General features: G+C 44.3%; 1 protein-coding gene across 8 annotated transcripts in view; it reads right to left on the bottom strand.

Moving 5' to 3' along the window:
- Window positions 1-18,633, bottom strand: part of ZNF185 (zinc finger protein 185 with LIM domain) — a 176,171-nt gene that overhangs the window by 54,203 nt on the left and 103,335 nt on the right. For all 8 annotated transcript variants that reach the window (XM_089651926.1, XM_089651929.1, XM_089651928.1 and 5 more), the window contains exons 24-26: window positions 17,674-17,742; window positions 15,381-15,494; window positions 10,111-10,176 (exon numbers count right to left, since the gene is read on the bottom strand). In XM_089651926.1, coding sequence (XP_089508052.1) covers window positions 10,111-10,176; window positions 15,381-15,494; window positions 17,674-17,742 — 249 coding nt within the window. The remainder of the gene's footprint in view (window positions 1-10,110; window positions 10,177-15,380; window positions 15,495-17,673; window positions 17,743-18,633) is intronic.

Below are 18,633 nucleotides of genomic sequence, written 5' to 3'. Positions count from 1 at the left end.
CAAGACAAGACAGGAACAGATCAAAAATTACCTGTCAGAAACGTTGGTCATTCAAAAAGAGTATATAAAGAAAAAATGCATAAGCAGAGGTTAATGTCAAAGAAAAATGATCAAGTTATCAGTACATCTGGGGATGAATTCAACCTAAGCCCTCATGCACGCTGGTCGTTTTGATGACGCTGGTAATGATAGCTGTGTAAAGTCATGTTAAAAACATGAGTTTTTCAGCTTTTTGTAGCGTTTTTAAAGTAGCGTTTAGCAGCGTTTTCCTGCGATTGCGTTTTTTAGCATTTTATTTTTACCAAAAAACATTAAATGCCGGTTTGTGGTGTTTTACTGCATTTTTCAGCATTAGAGCGTTTTTACAGCTAAAAAACTCTTTTAGAAACCCACTAGTCCAGCCAAAAAACTTTGATTACAGTCTATGTGTGCATGGACACATAGGATAAGATGCTGGGGGGTTTACTAGCTGTAGAAAAAAAGGTCAAAAGCCAAAAACAGCAGCTGTAAAAACGTCCAGTGTGCATGAGGACTATGTCTCCACTTTTCTGGTTAGAGTAAAAGCTGAACTCAAGGACAAATTTGTCTAAATATAAGAGCCATGCCTATTATCTCTTAAAGTGGTAGTAAACGCATACACATTAAGAAAAAAAAAAAATCTCTGTGCAAGTTAGGAGCATAATGTGCAGGGCGCCCTGTTGCCACTGCAGAGGCTTCCATCTTCGCCCAGTCTTCCTTCCGGGGGTTCAGGGCAGCGGCCGTTTGAATGGCCCGAGCCACAATGATGTCACTCTCGCACATACACACAGGAGTCACGACCACAGCACAGAGCTCTGAAGTAATGGCACCGGTATGCCATTCTTTCAGAGTGACTTTACCAGCTGGAGCAACACTGAATAGCTCCTAAATGGTGCATGTTTGGAGATATTATTATAAACTTACCTGTAGGTACAAGTCTCCCCGCGGTGTTTACTACCACTTTAAATCTTACAGTGTGTTGTCTGTTAACTCCAGATCTGTGCAGTAATCCAGAGTCAAACTTTTCCTTTGTGTAGGAGCTTCCTGTAATAAAGACTGGTCATTGCTGATCTTTCTTCTTCGGCAGGTTGACTGGTCTTTTCTTAGCCCATCCTGTAGTTTTCTGCAGGCCGCCTATAGTGGGTGGGGCTTGCTAGGTCCCTCCCACAGCTCTGCCCTCTGTACAGGCATTGCACAGCATAGTGAGTATGTAACCACTACTTTTCAAGGTAATAACTGGGTTTTCAAAGACAATTGGTGCACAAAAAGTGGATTTATATTCTTTGTGGCTACTGATGAGCATATTTAAATTAAAGTTGTTGTGCCTGGAGTTCAGCTTTAAACTTAGACCAGACCGATCCCCACCTACTAAATCTCTTTTTGGTCCCTTAATATTATGGGCAGCCCCACTCGCTAATAGAAAGGCTTGGCAGGTGTAAAGGAGTGAAACCAAGCTCAAGTTTTACAGGAAAGGTCTATATTTTCATAATACTGTAGCTGCCTATATCTTTGCATCAGCTGAACATTTTGACATTGTTTTTCATTAAAGGTTACCTCTGATTATGTATTTATTTTTATCATTTGCTCACTTTGAATTTCTCACGTTTAATTAAAAGAGTAGCTAAAGGCTATAGCCCCCTGTATTTCATACAGCAACTTTTTAAATAATATTTAGCCCGAATTTAAACTGGGCTTTCCTTTTTGTTGCATATCAGACAATAGTTTTGGCTGGATTACAGTGGTAGTAAAATCCTCAAATCTAAAATCAACTGATAGGCAGGGTTTTTATTACGGAAGAGACACTAGAGATTATTGTTGTCATAAATATCACCCCTGCCTGTCAGCGAGTAATATGATCTGAGCCACACATGAACAGCTCAGATCACATTTATGTGCCGCGGCAATGTGACTCTCATGCCCATGCGTGGGAGTAACATCACCTGTGGCCCGGTCATTCAAGTGGCTGAAGATAGGGAACACCGCAAGGAAGATGGGGGTAGATGGAAACTGCCAGGGACCATCGAGAGTCGTGACAGCTCAGCGCTGAAGGGCTCCTTCCGCAGGTAAGTCTGTCATAATGTACTAGTATGCAGTCCATACCAGTACAATATGACCTAAACCTGCATGGGGAACCATTTTTTTAAAATAATGAACAAGACTTTACTACCGCTTTAAGCAACCACCTTATGTCCATGAGGCATTAGTCACTGCTGATCAAGAGTCATCAGGGGAATGGTAAATGGACAGGTTAGAAGGTTTGTCCAGTCAATTATTTTCCCTCTCATAAGCCAATGCAGATATATGCAGCATGCTTCTGCTGCCTTGCTTCATAGAGATGGAAACAGATGCTTGAGAGCAGATCATGCCTGCAAGTCCAACCAACCTCTAGTGTCTATGGCCTACTTTAGAGGGTGGTCAGATGTGCAGATACAAACCGACACTCCCTGGCTAAACTTTCTGCAGAGCTCTTCATAAATGTGTACACTTGCCTTACCTGAGCATACGCATTTATGTCATTGAAAATTGGAGGGAGCAGGAGAAGAAGATAGATGCTCCCGATGCTGCTTTTCTGTGGGGTAACAGCAGCAATCGAACAATGATTTCTAAACTATCCAACTGAATGCTCCTGAAAGCAGTTTCTCGTTGGGTATGTGCTGCAGTCATTATAACGAGTTGGATCTGGCTAACGGCACCTCATGTCTATTTGCATTTTTAGTAAATCTAATTATTCTGCTAGATAGTATGTATCAGAAAATAAATATGAATTTTAAATAAACAGAAATAATATTTTATTCTGTATAAATTTGAATGAAATAGTATCACAAGCTGATAAATAAAAAGGAGAACTGGTTATGTTTTGAGCTGCATGATCTAAGATCTTCACTGTGTTCACACTCTGCACTCCCATGTGGTTATATCAGGCAGCAGGCAATTTCTGCAAATGGCCAGGTCTGTGTATTTGTATACTGAAGTACTACATAACATATCAGTTTTGTAAACCTGGTGGTGAGATAGAGCTTTAGGCTAGGTTCACATGAATGCAGTTTGCATTTGACCTGTTTCTGCATTGCATTTTGTGTTGCATTTTTGCACCTACATTTTCAACTTGTTTTGCAGGGTTTTTTAAAAAAAATTCTTGTTGCTAGGCAGATTTAAACAGCTAAACGCATAAAAAACGTGGCAAAAACGCAGCAAAAATGCACTACATGCTTTTCTGCAGCATTTCCATTGAAGTCTATAGAGCCAAAAATGCAACTTTTTGCGTAAAACGCACTTGGAGAAAGCACTGAGATGTGAATGTGTCCCATATGAAATCATGTTATATGGACTATATATGGACTATAGTGCGTTTCTGCAAACCGCTGCGGAAAATGCTCAGTTGTGAACCTAGGGTTACACATGGAATCACTGACCTGGAACAAGCATGCAGCAGGTAATGTCAGGTCCTGATCTGAGTACTTGTTCTTTGCACTAAATAAGCCCAGGAAGTCTGTTGATCATTACATAATGGGGGTTTTTGCTAAAATTGGAGAGTGCAAAATCTGCTGCAACTCTGCATAGAAACCAATCAACTTCCAGGTTTTATTGCCAAAGCTTAATTGAACAAACTGAAGTTAGAAGCTACACAGCTGTACCAGATTCTGTGTTTTCCAGTTTTAGTAAATCTACCCCTATGTGTCATAATGTAACTATAGAAAATGTTATCAAGACATGCATTCAGAGAACAGAAAAATGCAACAACTGGTACACAGTGGTAAATGATGCTCACCTAGGTGAATCTGTTTAGCTTTTACAACAGCAATAGTTTTGCAGATGAAAAGTGATGAATATTGAGTAGTTCGAACATACGTGAGCCCTTGTCTGATGTAACAGAACATTCTCAAAATGTAACTATTTAAGTCTGCAACAAATGCTCAGAAAGACAGCAAGTGGCACTGCAGGTAAAATCTGGAACCACAGCTCTAAATTCCAGCAAAACCACAAACTGCAAAATGGGGCAACCTTCTGCATGACTTCACTAAGGCAGATATAAGAGCCATAAATACTAAAAATACTCTTCAAAAATAATTTTTCACTAAAATACATTAAAACACTATAATATTATTTACTATTGACTAGTGAGGCTGCCTATCACAGTGATGGACCAATAGACAGAAGAGAGAAAAGGAAAGAGGGCGGGACGAGACCCTGATTACAGAAGATGGTTGCTGGTTGTTTAAAAACGGACTTAGATTTTGGAGGTTCCTGGAAACTGCTGGAAATCATAACCAATATGCAGGCATCTAATAGCTGACATTCAGGCAGTTTACATTTTGTTTTGGATGCACAATTTCACTTTAAGATGGGTGTAGACAGTAGAGCAACCGTTCTCAATGTTCCATGAAGCCCCAAAGTTCCTCCAGTGATTGCTAAGAGTTCCTCCAGCTGAGGCTGATCTAATGGCCCATGGAGAATTCTATTGTTACATGGCAAAACTAGCAGCCTGACCCAATGATCCAGTTATCCTTCTGAAAGGATGGCATTCTAACTGTTGATCACCAACATAGGGGTATTTTCCCCAATGACCCCCAAATAATTGGTACGTAAGGGTTCCCTGAGATCTAAAATTAATTTAGGGATTCATCTGGAGTAAAAAGGTTAAGAAAGTCTGTGGTAGAGGTTTGTCGAACTTGAAAATACATTTTGGCGACCCTTGGGAGTCTCTAGTGACTAGCGCATCACTAAACGTGTACAGAGTTCTCGGATGGCTATTACCAGAGGCCTGGTGCATTCTACAAACATCTCTGGCACTAATGTATAGGGATAAACAATGGTTTCCAACCTGTCTCATGGCTGTTTCCCTGATAGCCCCAACTGGTAGTGTCTTTAAACTGACCACACACTAAACAAACTGACTGTAAAATCTCCTTTTGATCTACCAATAGCTTTGTAATGTGAGAGACTGCATGACTGGATACAAATAGAAACAGTTGTTCAGTTTTGCCCTCATATTACATATTTTTGTTAACTTTAAATACAGAGATTGTACAGCCAGCCAAAAGCCACACACATTTCTGTTGGTTTGCCTGCAGGCTAAAGAAACAAATCTAACAGATACCTCCATCCATGCCAACAGCAAGGAGGGACAAATCTCCTGCTGTGGGTTATTGTTTTCTGACAGTTGGCAACTCAGGTTGTCAAAATATCTGAACAGTAGTTGCATCTGATTAGATGCAGGCGCCTTTTCCACTTGGTTACTTCAACTTTTGTTGATCTGGTTGTTGCCAATGGGGCCATCTATGGACCAAATTTCAATGTGTGTATGGCCAGCTTTGGACATTAGATTGATGTCTAATGGTGATTGTAGAATGCACCAGGCCTCTGGTAATAGCCATCCGAGAACTCTGTACACGTTTAGTGATGCGCTAGTCACTAGAGACTCCCAAGGGTCGCCAAAATGTATTTTCAAGTTCGACAAACCTCTACCACAGACTTTCTTAACAAATGGTGTATTTTATATTTGTGTGTATGTTGAGCAGTCCTCACCTTCAGTTGCACCCAGTTTACGACTGTAGCCTGGTTCCTATGAGACATCCCCCAACATTCATGTGAGCCTTATCAGCTACTAATTGGGGTGGAGTTGAATGCTCATTTGAGCATCTCCCTATAAATTCAGATCAGCTCATGGGGGAGATCTCTGATGGGGGGCACAGTCTCTGATGGGGGTGCTGCTTCTGACGGAGTGCGGCTTCGAAAGAGTGCGAAGCAGTTAAACACAGCAGTTGAACTAAAGCAGGAGAAAGACACAACAACAGCAAGAAACTCTACTGCATGCTGGACAGACTGCAAGCAAACACCCTGGGAAACATCTCTTACATGCCTGAGTCCCACTCTGTGTACCTTTATATAATACACTCCTCTTCATACTACTACCTCTGTTCCCAAATCTCATTTCTTTACCCCTCTGCTCCACCCCAAAACCTGCACATCTCCCCCTCATTGCTATCATCTCCCTACTACTGCTCTCATCACCCCCCACAATGCCTCTTCTACTCCTTCTCATTTTCCTCTCCTCCATTCCCAAAATCCATTCACTATATCCCTCTGCTCCTCCTAAACATTTGTATATTGTGTCCTCACTGCTTCCTTCGCCCCTCTATGGCACCCACCACCTCCTCCTATTATTCCACTCTCCCACTGACCCGAACACCTCCACTAGGAGTTTCTCACGCTCCTGCACATCCCGCTCCCATGCCACCTTTCTCACCCTTCTCCTCCTCCTAGCCGCGGGAGACATCTCCCCGAATCCTGGCCCTCCACCTCCCTCACCCGCACAACACCCTCCCGCCGCCATGTCCTACCGCAACCTAGTATCTGTCCCCCTGCTCCCTAAAATCTCCCCCCCGTTTTCATGTGCACTCCTGAACGCCCGATCGGTGTGCAACAAGCTTACCGCCATCCACGACCTCTTTGTTTCCCGCTCCCTCAACCTCCTGGCGATCACGGAAACCTGGATCCAGCCCACTGACTCTACCTCCCCTGCTGCACTCTCCTATGCAGGTCTCACCTGGACCCACTCACCCAGACCTAACGGTCGTAAAGGTGGTGGGGTTGGTCTGCTCCTGTCACCGCGGAGCACCTTCCGAGTCCTCCCAAACCCCCCCTCCCTATCCTTCTCCTCCTTCGAGGCCCACTGCGTCCGACTATTCTCCCCAACCCCCCTGAAGATTGCTGTGATATACCGGCCTCCTGGATCCATACCCCGCTTCCTGGAAGACTTCTCCTCCTGGCTACCCTTCTTCCTCTCCTCTGAGCTACCCACCATCATTCTTGGGGATTTCAACATCCCTGTCAACCTTGACAACCCGGACACAGCCCGTCTCCTCCACTTAACCTCCTCCTTTGCACTTGCACAGTGCATACAATCCACCACCCACTCCGACGGTAATATCCTTGATCTTGTCTTCTCCAACCGCTGCGCTCCCCACAACCTCACTAACACCCCCTTCCCTCTCTCTGACCACAACCTGATCACCTTCTCTATCTCCTCGTCCTCCAACAAAAACCCCTCCAAATGTCACACTACTACCAGCCGTAACCTCCGCAACCTTAACCCTGCCCCCCTCCACTCTGCAGCTGATCAACTCCACGACCGCATCCTCCCCCTGTCCTGCCCCGACTTGGCTATGACTGCCTACAACAACGTGCTGTCAGCAGCCCTTGACTCACTAGCGCCTTTAACCACACGCAACATCAGACTCCGACCGCTCCAGCCCTGGCAGACTGATCACACCAAAACCCTCAAACGACGCAGTCGTGCCCTGGAGCGACTATGGCGCAAAACAAAATCCCAACAAGCTTTCACCTGCTACAAATCTGCCTTCCGCACCTACACCTCCTCCCTCCACGCAGCCAAACAAGCCTACTTCCTGACCCTCATCAAGGCCCTCTCCTCCAATCCTCGCCGACTCTTCTCCACCTTCAACTCTCTACTCTCTCCACCCCCACCTCCACCCAGCACCTCACTCACCGCCCTTGAGATTGCCAATCACTTCAAAAACAAGATTGACACAATTCGCAAGGACATTGCCGCAACTCACACGCCCTCTCAACCCGTCCCCTCTCACACAGCTACCCCCTCATCCCCCCCCCCCCTGGACATTACCCACAGGGACTTCGTCACTGCTCAAACTCCCTCCGACCCCATTCCCCCTCACTCGGCTACCCCCTCATCACCCCTCTCCCACGGCCCCACCACTGCTCTGACCTCCACTCCCACCCCACCCTACATTCCTCATACTGAAGCTCCCCCAACACTCCACACCTTTGACCTTACTACCATTGAGGAAGTCTCCAAGATCCTCTCTGATGCCCGCCTCACCACCTGCCCCCTCGACCCTATCCCCTCACAATTCCTACGACCTCCCCCCCCCTCCATCCTACGCTCCCTCACCCACATCTTTAATCTCTCCCTCTCCTCCGGCACTTTCCCCTCCCCACTGAAGCATGCACACATCACCCCCATACTTAAAAAGCCCTCCCTGGACCCCAATGACCCGAACAACCTCAGACCCATCTCCCTGCTCCCACTTACATCTAAACTCCTCGAGCGTCTCGTCTACACCCGCCTATGCTCTCACCTCAACGACAACAACCTCCTCGATCCCCTACAGTCTGGCTTCCGCCCCCTACACTCCACCGAAACCGCCTTACTCAAACTCTCCAACGACCTTCTAACCGCCAAAGCTAATGGCCACTATTCAGTGCTCCTACTCCTTGACCTCTCTGCGGCCTTCGACACAGTTGACCACCCCCTCCTCCTCAAAATACTACACTCCCTCGGCCTCAGAGATTCTGCTCTCTCCTGGCTCTCATCCTACCTGTCACAACGCTCTTTCAGCGTTACCTATAATGCTACCACCTCCCCCTCACTCCCCCTCTCTGTTGGGGTCCCTCAAGGCTCTGTCCTTGGGCCCCTTCTCTTCTCCATCTACACCTCCTCCCTTGGCCAACTCATACACTCTCACGGCTTCAACTACCACCTCTATGCCGACGACACACAAATCTATCTCTCAACCCCCCACCTCACCCCTTCGGTCTCTGCCCAAATCACACACCTACTGAGCGACATATCAGATTGGATGTCGCTCCACTTCCTTAAACTGAATCTCTCCAAAACCGAGCTCCTTGTCTTCCCCCCAGCCCGAACCCCACCCCCCATTGACTTCTACATCACATCCAACAACGTCAATATCAAACCCGCTCTACAGGCCAGAGTACTTGGTGTCATTCTGGACTCCAACCTATCCTTCCAGCCCCAAGTCCAATCTTTAACAAACTCGTGCAGACTCCACCTCCGCAACATCGCCAAAATCCGCACGTTCCTAACCCCAGAAACCACTAAACAGCTCATCCACTCCCTCATCATATCACGACTCGACTACTGCAACTCCCTCCTCACTGGCCTGCCTCGCCGCTGGCTATCCCCGCTTCAGTTGATCCTGAATACGGCTGCCAGACTCATTCACCTTTCCAACCGCTCCATTTCCGCCACCCCCCTCTGCCAATCCCTCCACTGGCTTCCGATTGCGCAACGGATCAAATTTAAAATCCTAACGCTGACGTACAAAGCTGTCCACCATACTGCCCCGAACTACATCACTGACCTAATATCCAAGTACCGCCCAGCACGCACACTCCGCTCCTCACAAGACCTCCTTCTCTCTAGTTCCCTGGTCTCCTCCTCCCATGCCCGCCTCCAGGACTTCTCCAGGGTGTCACCCATCCTCTGGAACTCCCTGCCCCAACCCATCAGATTATCACCTACTCTCCTCTCCTTTAGGCGCACCCTGAAAACCCATCTCTTCAGGGAAGCCTACCTCACCCCTTGCTAACTTGCTGACCTCCTCCACTCTTCCTACCACTCCATCCCCCACAGCTATCTCCTCCTGTACCACTATCCCACCCCTTCTAGATTGTAAGCTCGAAAGAGCAGGGCCCTCGATCCCCTCATGTTTTGCATTGTATTGGTATTGTTCTGTCACATGTTCTGTCCCCCTTTGTAATGTACAGCGCTGAGCGAACTATTGGCGCTTTATAAATACTGTATAATAATAATAATAATAATAATAATAATGGCTATAAGGCTAGGTTCACATTTGCGCAGCTCTGTGGTCTGCGTTTTCGTGGGCAGTGGGCTGCTGTGCCTCCATAAAATGCAAAGAAAAGGTCCCTGCTGCATTTTTGATAGTAGTCCACACAGTAACTAAAAGTACAGTGAGAGTCCCAGTGTGGGAAGCCGCACTGCAATTTCCAGTATGTGTGGGTGCCATTAAGATTAATGGCACCTGTACGCATCTCCGTGTCACCCCACAGCGGCAATCATTTTTGCAGGTATGAACCTAGCCAAAGTGGACATCTAATGCATTTGGCCACCTTAGAGAAATGTAACCTTTTTTGACCTCATAATTGGTGGGATGTCTGCAGCTCTGTGAGTTTACTAAGAGATACAGTAAATGTATCAAGCTGGTGAATGAACCAAGTACTACCCAATCTAAAATGAAATATCAGCTTTGGGTGAAGTTAACTTTTAATACATACACACACACTTACCTTTCACCTGTGGCTTCAACTGTCCTTGTAGTGGAACTGGCTTGTGATGTGACTTTTGGCAGCTCCCTGTTATGTGATGACAATAATAATTGTAAACATGGTTACTTTTATTAAATAAATTTTAAAAAACACCGTAAATAAAGTTTAGGCTGCATGCACACAGGCATGTTGAAATAATCCCGTTAAAGCGGAGCTCCACCCAAAAGGGGAAGTTCCGCTTTAAAGACTGGTCCCCCGCTCCCCATTAAGGATTGGCGCCTTGGGGGAGTGGGTACCTAAAATTGACAGGTACCCGCTCCCACTTCCTCTGTGATTGACTAGGCAATTGGAAGTGGAAGTTGTCCTCCTCCCTCCCTTCCTGTAGTCTTCAGGGGCACGTGACAGGTCACAGAAGACTATGGGACTGTTCACAAAGTGCAGTGCTACTCACACATGCACAGTGAGCACCAAGCTGTCACAGCCAGGTGCCCACACTAAAGATGCCAGCGCGAGGAACAGAGGGTGGCCAGTGAAACTGGCTGTGGGGGGAGATACTGCAGGAACAGGTAAGTGTCCACTTTTTTTAAAAGTCAGCAGCTACAGTTTTTTTTAGCCGCTGACTTTTATTGTTTGTATTTTCACTGGATCTCCGCTTTAGTGCTGGATCGTTCTGCCAGGAGCTGCCAGAAAAATCCAACCTAAGAAATGCTTGTTCATTTGTTCTAGTCACTAGACTGAAATGACAAAAATTTGCGCACGTTTATTCACACATATGCATGCATTATGCCAATACGCTTCTCTCCAAACACAAAATTTGGGCATTTTTTATGCATCTAAATGCTCTTCTAAAATACAAATCTAAATGCCATATTATATAATATTATTATGATATAGGGAATAAATAAAAAGAAAAACGCGTCTAAAATCAGCACTTTTTTTCTGCCTGTGTGCACAAGTCTTTTGGTTGTAATGTACATGATGAATGCATTAAACTTGATATTAGTTTACATTTTTATTTCTTTACATTTTTTTTTCAAGTGCATAGGCAGGATCAGTAGGGAGGAATCTATAAATCATGAATCCAAACTGATAAATATCTTCCATTAAAGTCAATTTATCAAGCAAACTAGCAAAAGAAAACACATTTATCTAGTATAAATCAGAGAAGAGAAGAGCAGACAGAGCGCAGGAAATGGTTAAAACAAAATATATTTAATGGGAAATAATACAATATCACACTCACATCTGGATAAGTGTTCATCAGCTTACTGTAACCTGAGTAAGATGCCAGAGTACACTGAAGTATGGCATGCACTGATAGGCTGTCAAGTGCAGAGCTGACACTGGTGCACTGGACACGCTGTGCAGCTGGCTTGACAAATGGTAGGTCAATTTCACTTACGCAGGACTCCTATTCCTCCACAAGGTTTCAGAGCAGCCAATGACACCACGCATGACAGCTCTACAGCCAAGGTGGAACATCCAAGGTGCCCTGTTTTTGTCTGTCATGTCTGTAAGGCCTTGTTCACACAGGCATACTTAACCACTTCAGCGCTATAGGACATACCTGCATGTCCTCTGGCTGATTCAGGGATACTAGGTTCATGGGTGCATCTGCAGCCATGAACTGGCTAGCAGTTTTTTCAGCCAACAATGCTGCACACTGTAAAAGCAATGTGAGCAGCTAAATACTGCCGGATTGCTCTTACAGGTAGCAGAAGGGGGTCACCCCTGCAGCACCCTCTCGGGCTCTCCCATCCCACCAGAGACCTGGAGACTGGAGAAGTTCCACCAGGTGACCTGAGAGATACAAACACAAAGAGATAAGTGAGCGCTAAAAGTCACTATAGCAGCTAGAACACCAAAAGGCACCAACCAACTTCCAAAAAGATCATATAAACGAAGGGTGCAGCGCTAAAGTTTATGACATGGGATATTGCATATAATGTAAACATATATAATAATAATAATATGTCGCTGAGCGTGACCTCAAGCTGTCTGCCATGGCTCAAACTTTCCCTCAAATGGCTCCTCACGCTTGCGATCGTAAGTGCGGAGGAGAGAGGAGTGCAGCTTCCCACCATCTACAGAGCCATTTGAGGGAAAGTTTGAGCCATGGCAGACAGCTGACTGAGCAGTGGGGAGCGACAGACCAGACCAGGAGCTTTCAACGGTTCTACTAAGAGTGTTACTTCTTGAAATGCGCTCACTGATTGCGCATCTGGTGAGTGCGCAGTATTTATAAATTTGGATACACCATCACTTACTGGACACTGATACCAGTTATCGGAAATCCTTGAGATCTTCCATGCACCTTATGTATTGGGATTGATTCACGCTTAAGCTTTGGACTATACGTTTAATTTTATTTATATATGTACGTGTGGTCACGAATGAATAACGCATAATATTTTGCTTTGCACTTTATATGCACCTTGTGGTCACGCTCAGTGACATATTTGGTTTGACACTATTAAGTCACATGATTTGCACTTTATTATATATGTTTACATTATGTGCAATATCGCTTGTCATTAAACTTTAGCGCTGCACCCTTCGTTTATATGACCTGAGAGATAATCGAGGACCTGAACATCCCCAATCATCTCTATGGTCTATTAGACCCCAGATCTCTCCTCTGGCCTCCAAAGCAGCTGATCAGACACAGATCAGTCTGATCTGCTGCTTCACTGGCTGGAAACTGGCCAGTAGACACAAAGCTGAAACCGGAAGTGACAAAATGAATGACCACTAAATCTCTCCATAAAGAGGATCTTTCATGGCCCATGCTATCAGAAGGGATGTTGTTCATACCTTGTGATAGCAATAAAGTTGATACAAAAAATAAAAATAACCGGTACAATGTCAGAAAAAAAAAAAAAAGGGAAAAAAAAATTAAAGTGCCCCTATTCCCCTGTGCGCATGTGCAAATGCAAACGCGCATGGAAAGAAACACTTTAATAAAAACACAATATGATGCCCAGTTTTTTTTACAGTACTTAAAAATCTCTGTAGATGATGCTTTAAGAGCCTTTAAGGTTTCCAGTTTAGAGTTAAAAGTTGATAAAAAAATTTTTTTAAAGAGAATGTAAAAAGTTTTTCAAAATAAAGTAATACAATAAAAAAACAAATTGAAAGTGTTCCCATTCCCTGGTGCTTACGCACAAAGGCAAACGCATGTTCAAAGGGTGTTCCCACCACACACATGAGGTATCAGTAAAAACATATAGCAAGAGCAATAATTCTAGCACCAGACCTCCTGTGTAACTGAACTGGTTACCCTAAAGGCTCTTACAGCATCGCCTATGGAGATTTTTAAGTATTGTACCAAAAAAATTGGGCATCACCAATTGGGTATTATTTTTTGGATCAACTACTGCTATCACAAGGAATGAATAACATTCCTTGTGATAACATGGGCCATGCCAGATCCTCTTTATGGAGATATCTGGGGTCTATTAGACCCCAGATCTCTCCACTGGCCTGCAAAGCATCTGATCAAACTGAGATCAGTTTGATCAGGTGCTTTCAGAAGCTGGTAATGGCTTGTATACATGAGATTAAAATCGGAAGTGACAAAATCCTCTTTGCTTCCGGTTTCTGACACTGCACACTGGGAGAAACAACAACAGTTCCTCTCACTCTGTCCTGATGGGATGGGAGAGCCTGGTAAAGGCAGCAGGAAGAAGGGGGACCTCCTTCCGCTGCTTGTAAAAGTAATCCAGTGACTGTATAGCTGAAAAAAAAACAATACTGGCATCATGGCTTTAGCCTCAACCATGATCCTGGTATAGCCACTTCAGCCTTAGGTGGTTTATAAACGACCTAAGGACGGGCAGTGGTTAAGCATCCATGTGAAGGACCATGTTTGCCTACCCAGAATGCATAGGTCCATACACATGCAGACAGACCCATTCATGTCCATTAGGATGCAGCAGCTGCTTCCTATTTGACATCCATATGGATGAATGTCCCCAAATTCACACTGTTTTCAGGGACACACATCCCCACCCGCACAGATGTCAAATTGGGACTAACGGCTGCATCCCAACTGACATGAATGGGACTGCTCGCATACTGAAGCATAGAACACATGGGCATCCTGTGAGGGCAAAACACAGCCCTCATATGGGTGTACCCTAAATATGCCCTTATGAATGAGGCTTGAGTCTCTGTTGGGCAGATTCATAGAGGACAATGTGCAGCCAGCAACAGCTGTATGGCTAGAACTGTCCCTCAGTAGAGCAGAATGATCTGTGACATGGAGAGAAGTGCAGTGACATATGTGAGTTGAAAATAGATATAAAAAGAGTGTGCAACAGGATCAGGCCATTGTTTGTCCCCATCATAATTTACATGCAGTTATACTGTAGATTACAGGAAATAAAATTGTAAATAGAAGTTCAGTTTGTAAATTATAATTTTGGTTTTTGATGGTATTTGTCATGAAGAGATTTGGGCTGGTCATAAATTTATGTATCTTGATTTTTATGGATGATGCAGCAATGTTATTGTCCAATGCTGGTTACACCAATGAGGAATCAACCAGCTTTCCATCACAATAATATTTAGAATCTCTTTACTACAAACAGTTCAGATTGTTTCAGTAGAAATCAGTGGTGGTAGAATGCCTTGGGTCATTTGGTCATTTAGCTGAATGAGATTTCTGTGTATCTGGCCAGAAAAAGGGTGACCAGAATCACCTCATTCTCCCTCCCCCCCTCTATGATTTGACAGTCCATGGTGTCACTTGGCCCCTAGTTAGGCCATTTAGGGCTATCATAAACACTGATAAAGGCAACTTCCAACATCGAACACATTCATGGTTGTTCACGGCCATTTTCCAACATGGTGGCAAATCTTGAAGGAATGGGGCAAGGCTTCCCTCGTAATTACAAGTGGGGAATATGGTGGTAACTGTGTGTGTCATTGAGACGTGTGGGGGTGATCTAAACCCTGCACTGCATAGGCAGATGCCTCTGTCCCTCTCTCTCATGGAGACATCTGCATCACACTCCACCCAAACCTGACCATGTAAATCTATTATCCGCTCTTCAAGAATTGCCAGATATCTGCATGCAAGTTCCCAGTGCCTCCTACTGCCATTCCTACTGTCATTCCTAGAAACCTGCTACAATTTCCTTTGATTTATACATTTCCTTTGATTTAAAAAAAAACAAAAAAATGAAAGTCCTTTGCGTGAATTCATAGTGGCCACAAGTGAAACAACAAATAATCAATCCATCAAATGTATAACATGGATGGAAGGGCCTGGTCCAGTTTGCATTTACCTTTCTTCTCTAAGGAGGGTGATCTTTCCAGGTCCTGCTTGTACAGCTGAGCTTCTTGTCTCCGTGTTATCACTGCATGATGTCAGCTTAGGGATGTCTGTGATAATGTTTCCACTGTTAAGAAGTTGATAAAATGTTATATTGTTTTTGATATGGCAATGAAACAGAGAACAGTGTGAGCATACATTGTTTTGTTTTTTTTTAAACATAACTTTGTTTGCCATATGTGTCTTTTACAAAGGCCCTGTCACTTTGGTGTCAGAACCCATCAGTCAATAATATAGATAGAAGCTGATGAATTCTTATTAGCAGTTTGGAAGTCAGGGTGGCTACATATTGGTGCAAGCAGTGATGTTCCATATTTCAAGGTTTACTTGTGGTAATCATGGCTTTCTCTTTATGAGTGGATATGGTCTCCTTCTATGGGGAAGAATTAAAGTAGTATTAACCCCCCCCCACACAAAAAAAAGTATTATTAATTATTATTTTTGATGGCATTTGTGTTCTATTTAAGGCTTTTTTTCCCTCTATTTTCACCTGCCAGTAAATCTGTTATCTTAACTTCGTTTAATAGACCAAGCTGTTCAGACATTCACCACAGGGGTGCTTACAATACTAATAGTAAAAAACTGTTGCTTTAACTGCTTAAAAGTGTTAGCTGGAACTTAGTTTTAATTTGTTAGTCTACTCTATCCCATCTAAATCTACTAGTGCATCGAACACTACTCAGATTAACAATGCTGCTGTCCAGGGGTTGTTCCTCTATCCAGAGCAGAAACACCCTAAGGAATGGTGTTACCAACAGGTTCACTTGGAGAAGATAAAGGAAAAAGACCTAAAAAGTAAACTAATGTAACCACTACATTTAGGTATTGGTAAGCTGCAAAATATAACTTTTTTGTTTTTTTTAGCACTTGAAGGATCAAAAATACAGTGAATGACCCTCAAGGATCGCTGACCATTCCACTGCATAGTATACTCCTGGAAGGTTGTAGAGATACTCAGCCTGGTAATCATTACCAAGATGGTACACTATATTGCCAAAAGTATTGGGACACCCCTCCAAATCTTTGGATTCAGGTGTTCCAATCACCTCCATGGCCACAGGTGTATAAAATCAAGCACATAGGCATGCAGACTGCTTCTGCAAACATTTGTGAAAGAATGGGTCACTCTCAGGAGCTCAGTGAATTCAAGCATGGTAATAGGTTGCCACCTGTGCAATAAGTTCATCCGTGAAGTTTCCTTGCTACTAAATATTCTATGGTCAACTGTTAGTGGTATTATAACAAAATGGAAGCAATTGGGAACAACAGGACTCAGCCACGCAGTGGTAGGCCACGTAAAATGACAGTGTGGACTCAGCGCATGCTGAAGCGCACAGTGCACAGACGTTGCCAACTGTCTGCAGAGTCAATAGCTAAAGACCTCCAAACTTCATGTGGCCTTCAGATTATCATAACAACAGTGCATAGAGAGCTTCATGGAATGGGTTTCTATGGCTGAGCAGCTGCATCCAAGCCTTACATCACCAAGTGAAATGCAAAGCTTCGGATGCAGTGGTGTAAAGCACCCACCACTGGACCCTAGTGCAGTGGAGACGCGTTCACTGGAGTGATGAATCATGCTTCTCTGGCAATCTGATGGACGCCAAGAGAACGTTACATGACTGCGCACCAGTGCACAAAGCAAGGTCCATAAGGACATGGATGAGCGAGTTTGGGGTGGAGGAGCTTGACTGGTCTGCACAGAGCCCAGATCTCAACCCGAAAGAACACTTTTGGGATGAATTAGAGCAGGGACTGCGAGCCAAACCTTCTCATCTGACATCAGTGTCTGAGCTCACAAATGTGCTTCTGGGAGAATGGTCAAACATTCCCATAGACTCTCCTAAACCTTGTGGACAAGCTTCCCAGAAGAGTTGAAGCTCTTATAGCTACAAAGGGCCAACTCAATATTGAACCTTACAGACTAAGTCTGGGATGCCAATAAAGTTCATGTGCGTGTAAAGGCAGGCGTCCCAATACTTTTGGCAATATTGTGTATCAGTCTATGGCCATTCAGATATCACTATTTTACACTTTTGTGTGAAACCCTGGCATCACCACACAAGCAAGGTCTGTCCTAGACTATAGTCTGCCCAGGGGGCACTTCATCTTGCTGTACAAAATCAGAACAGTGAGTGGGTTTTGGTACCTGCATGTGATGTCTAACCATATACCACATTGGCAACAAATGAAAACTTACAACCTTTGCTATCATAAGTACTTTCCCATCCACTGAATTATATTACCTGTCAACTGTGGTTGTAGTAGTCCTGGTGGTTGTTCTGTTCTCAGTAGATTTGGGTGTCACTTTGTCACTGCAAAAAAATGAAGTTTACAAATGTATCGGTGTTCTAGATTTACTGATAATGATAGATAGATTGCTTGATAAGGTCTTGCACTTTTATAAATGTCTGCTGGGATAACTATGGGCAGCACACCCCTGACCCCCCTACTCTCCTCTAGCTTGAGGTCTGACACCTTCCAATTTCTAGTTACTGATGGCAGCCTGTGAGGACATTCCATGCTTGGCTCCTGTTTGGGAATTACAACACATAAATCCTCCCTGAAATGTGGCAGTTAAAGGTTAAAGCTGAACTCCAAGCAAATAGCGAAGTACAAAGATGAAATGCATACATAAGGGCTGTTTAACCTGCTAAAATACTTGTATTTCTGTTCATCCAGCTCTGAGATTTACACTGCACTGAGGCCTGAATAGCCCATGAATAGGCGATGTGTTTTTGCGGCTTGAGCTGTCAGGTGTTGCATGCAGGCAGCCCATTGAAGTCTATGGGAATGCAGTGCCTGCCTGGACACACCCACCCATCCCAATTTGACAAGTGTGCAAGTGAGTGGCCCTGAAAGCACACTGTCTGTGCAGGGTCGCTGATTTGCACCTGCACCACTGACAATTTGACACAAGGGGCTGTGTTTGGGCAGCTACTGTTTTCCCATAGACTTGAATGTCTTCAAGCAGCACCTAGCAGCTCAAGCCGCATAAGCATACAGCCACAGACTACTGGCCTCAGTTCCCATATAAATGAGGACTAAAGTATAATAAAAGCTAAAACGTTTTTTTTTTCATTTTAAATAGGCTTGGGAAAGGTTTAAACACTTGCTAATATTTTTTTTGTCCCATTGAAGAGATTCTCCTTTACTTCTTGTCTTAAGACACAACAAGAAGCAAGAGCAAATTTCTGTTGGACCAT

Source organism: Staurois parvus, unplaced genomic scaffold (genome assembly GCF_062004578.1).
Source record: "Staurois parvus isolate SC_StPar_1 unplaced genomic scaffold, SC_StPar_1.0 ptg000668l, whole genome shotgun sequence".
In the NCBI taxonomy this organism is placed as follows: Eukaryota; Metazoa; Chordata; class Amphibia; order Anura; family Ranidae; genus Staurois; species Staurois parvus.
Note: the sequence above shows the minus strand (reverse complement) of the source record. Positions and strands in the feature narration are given on the sequence as shown.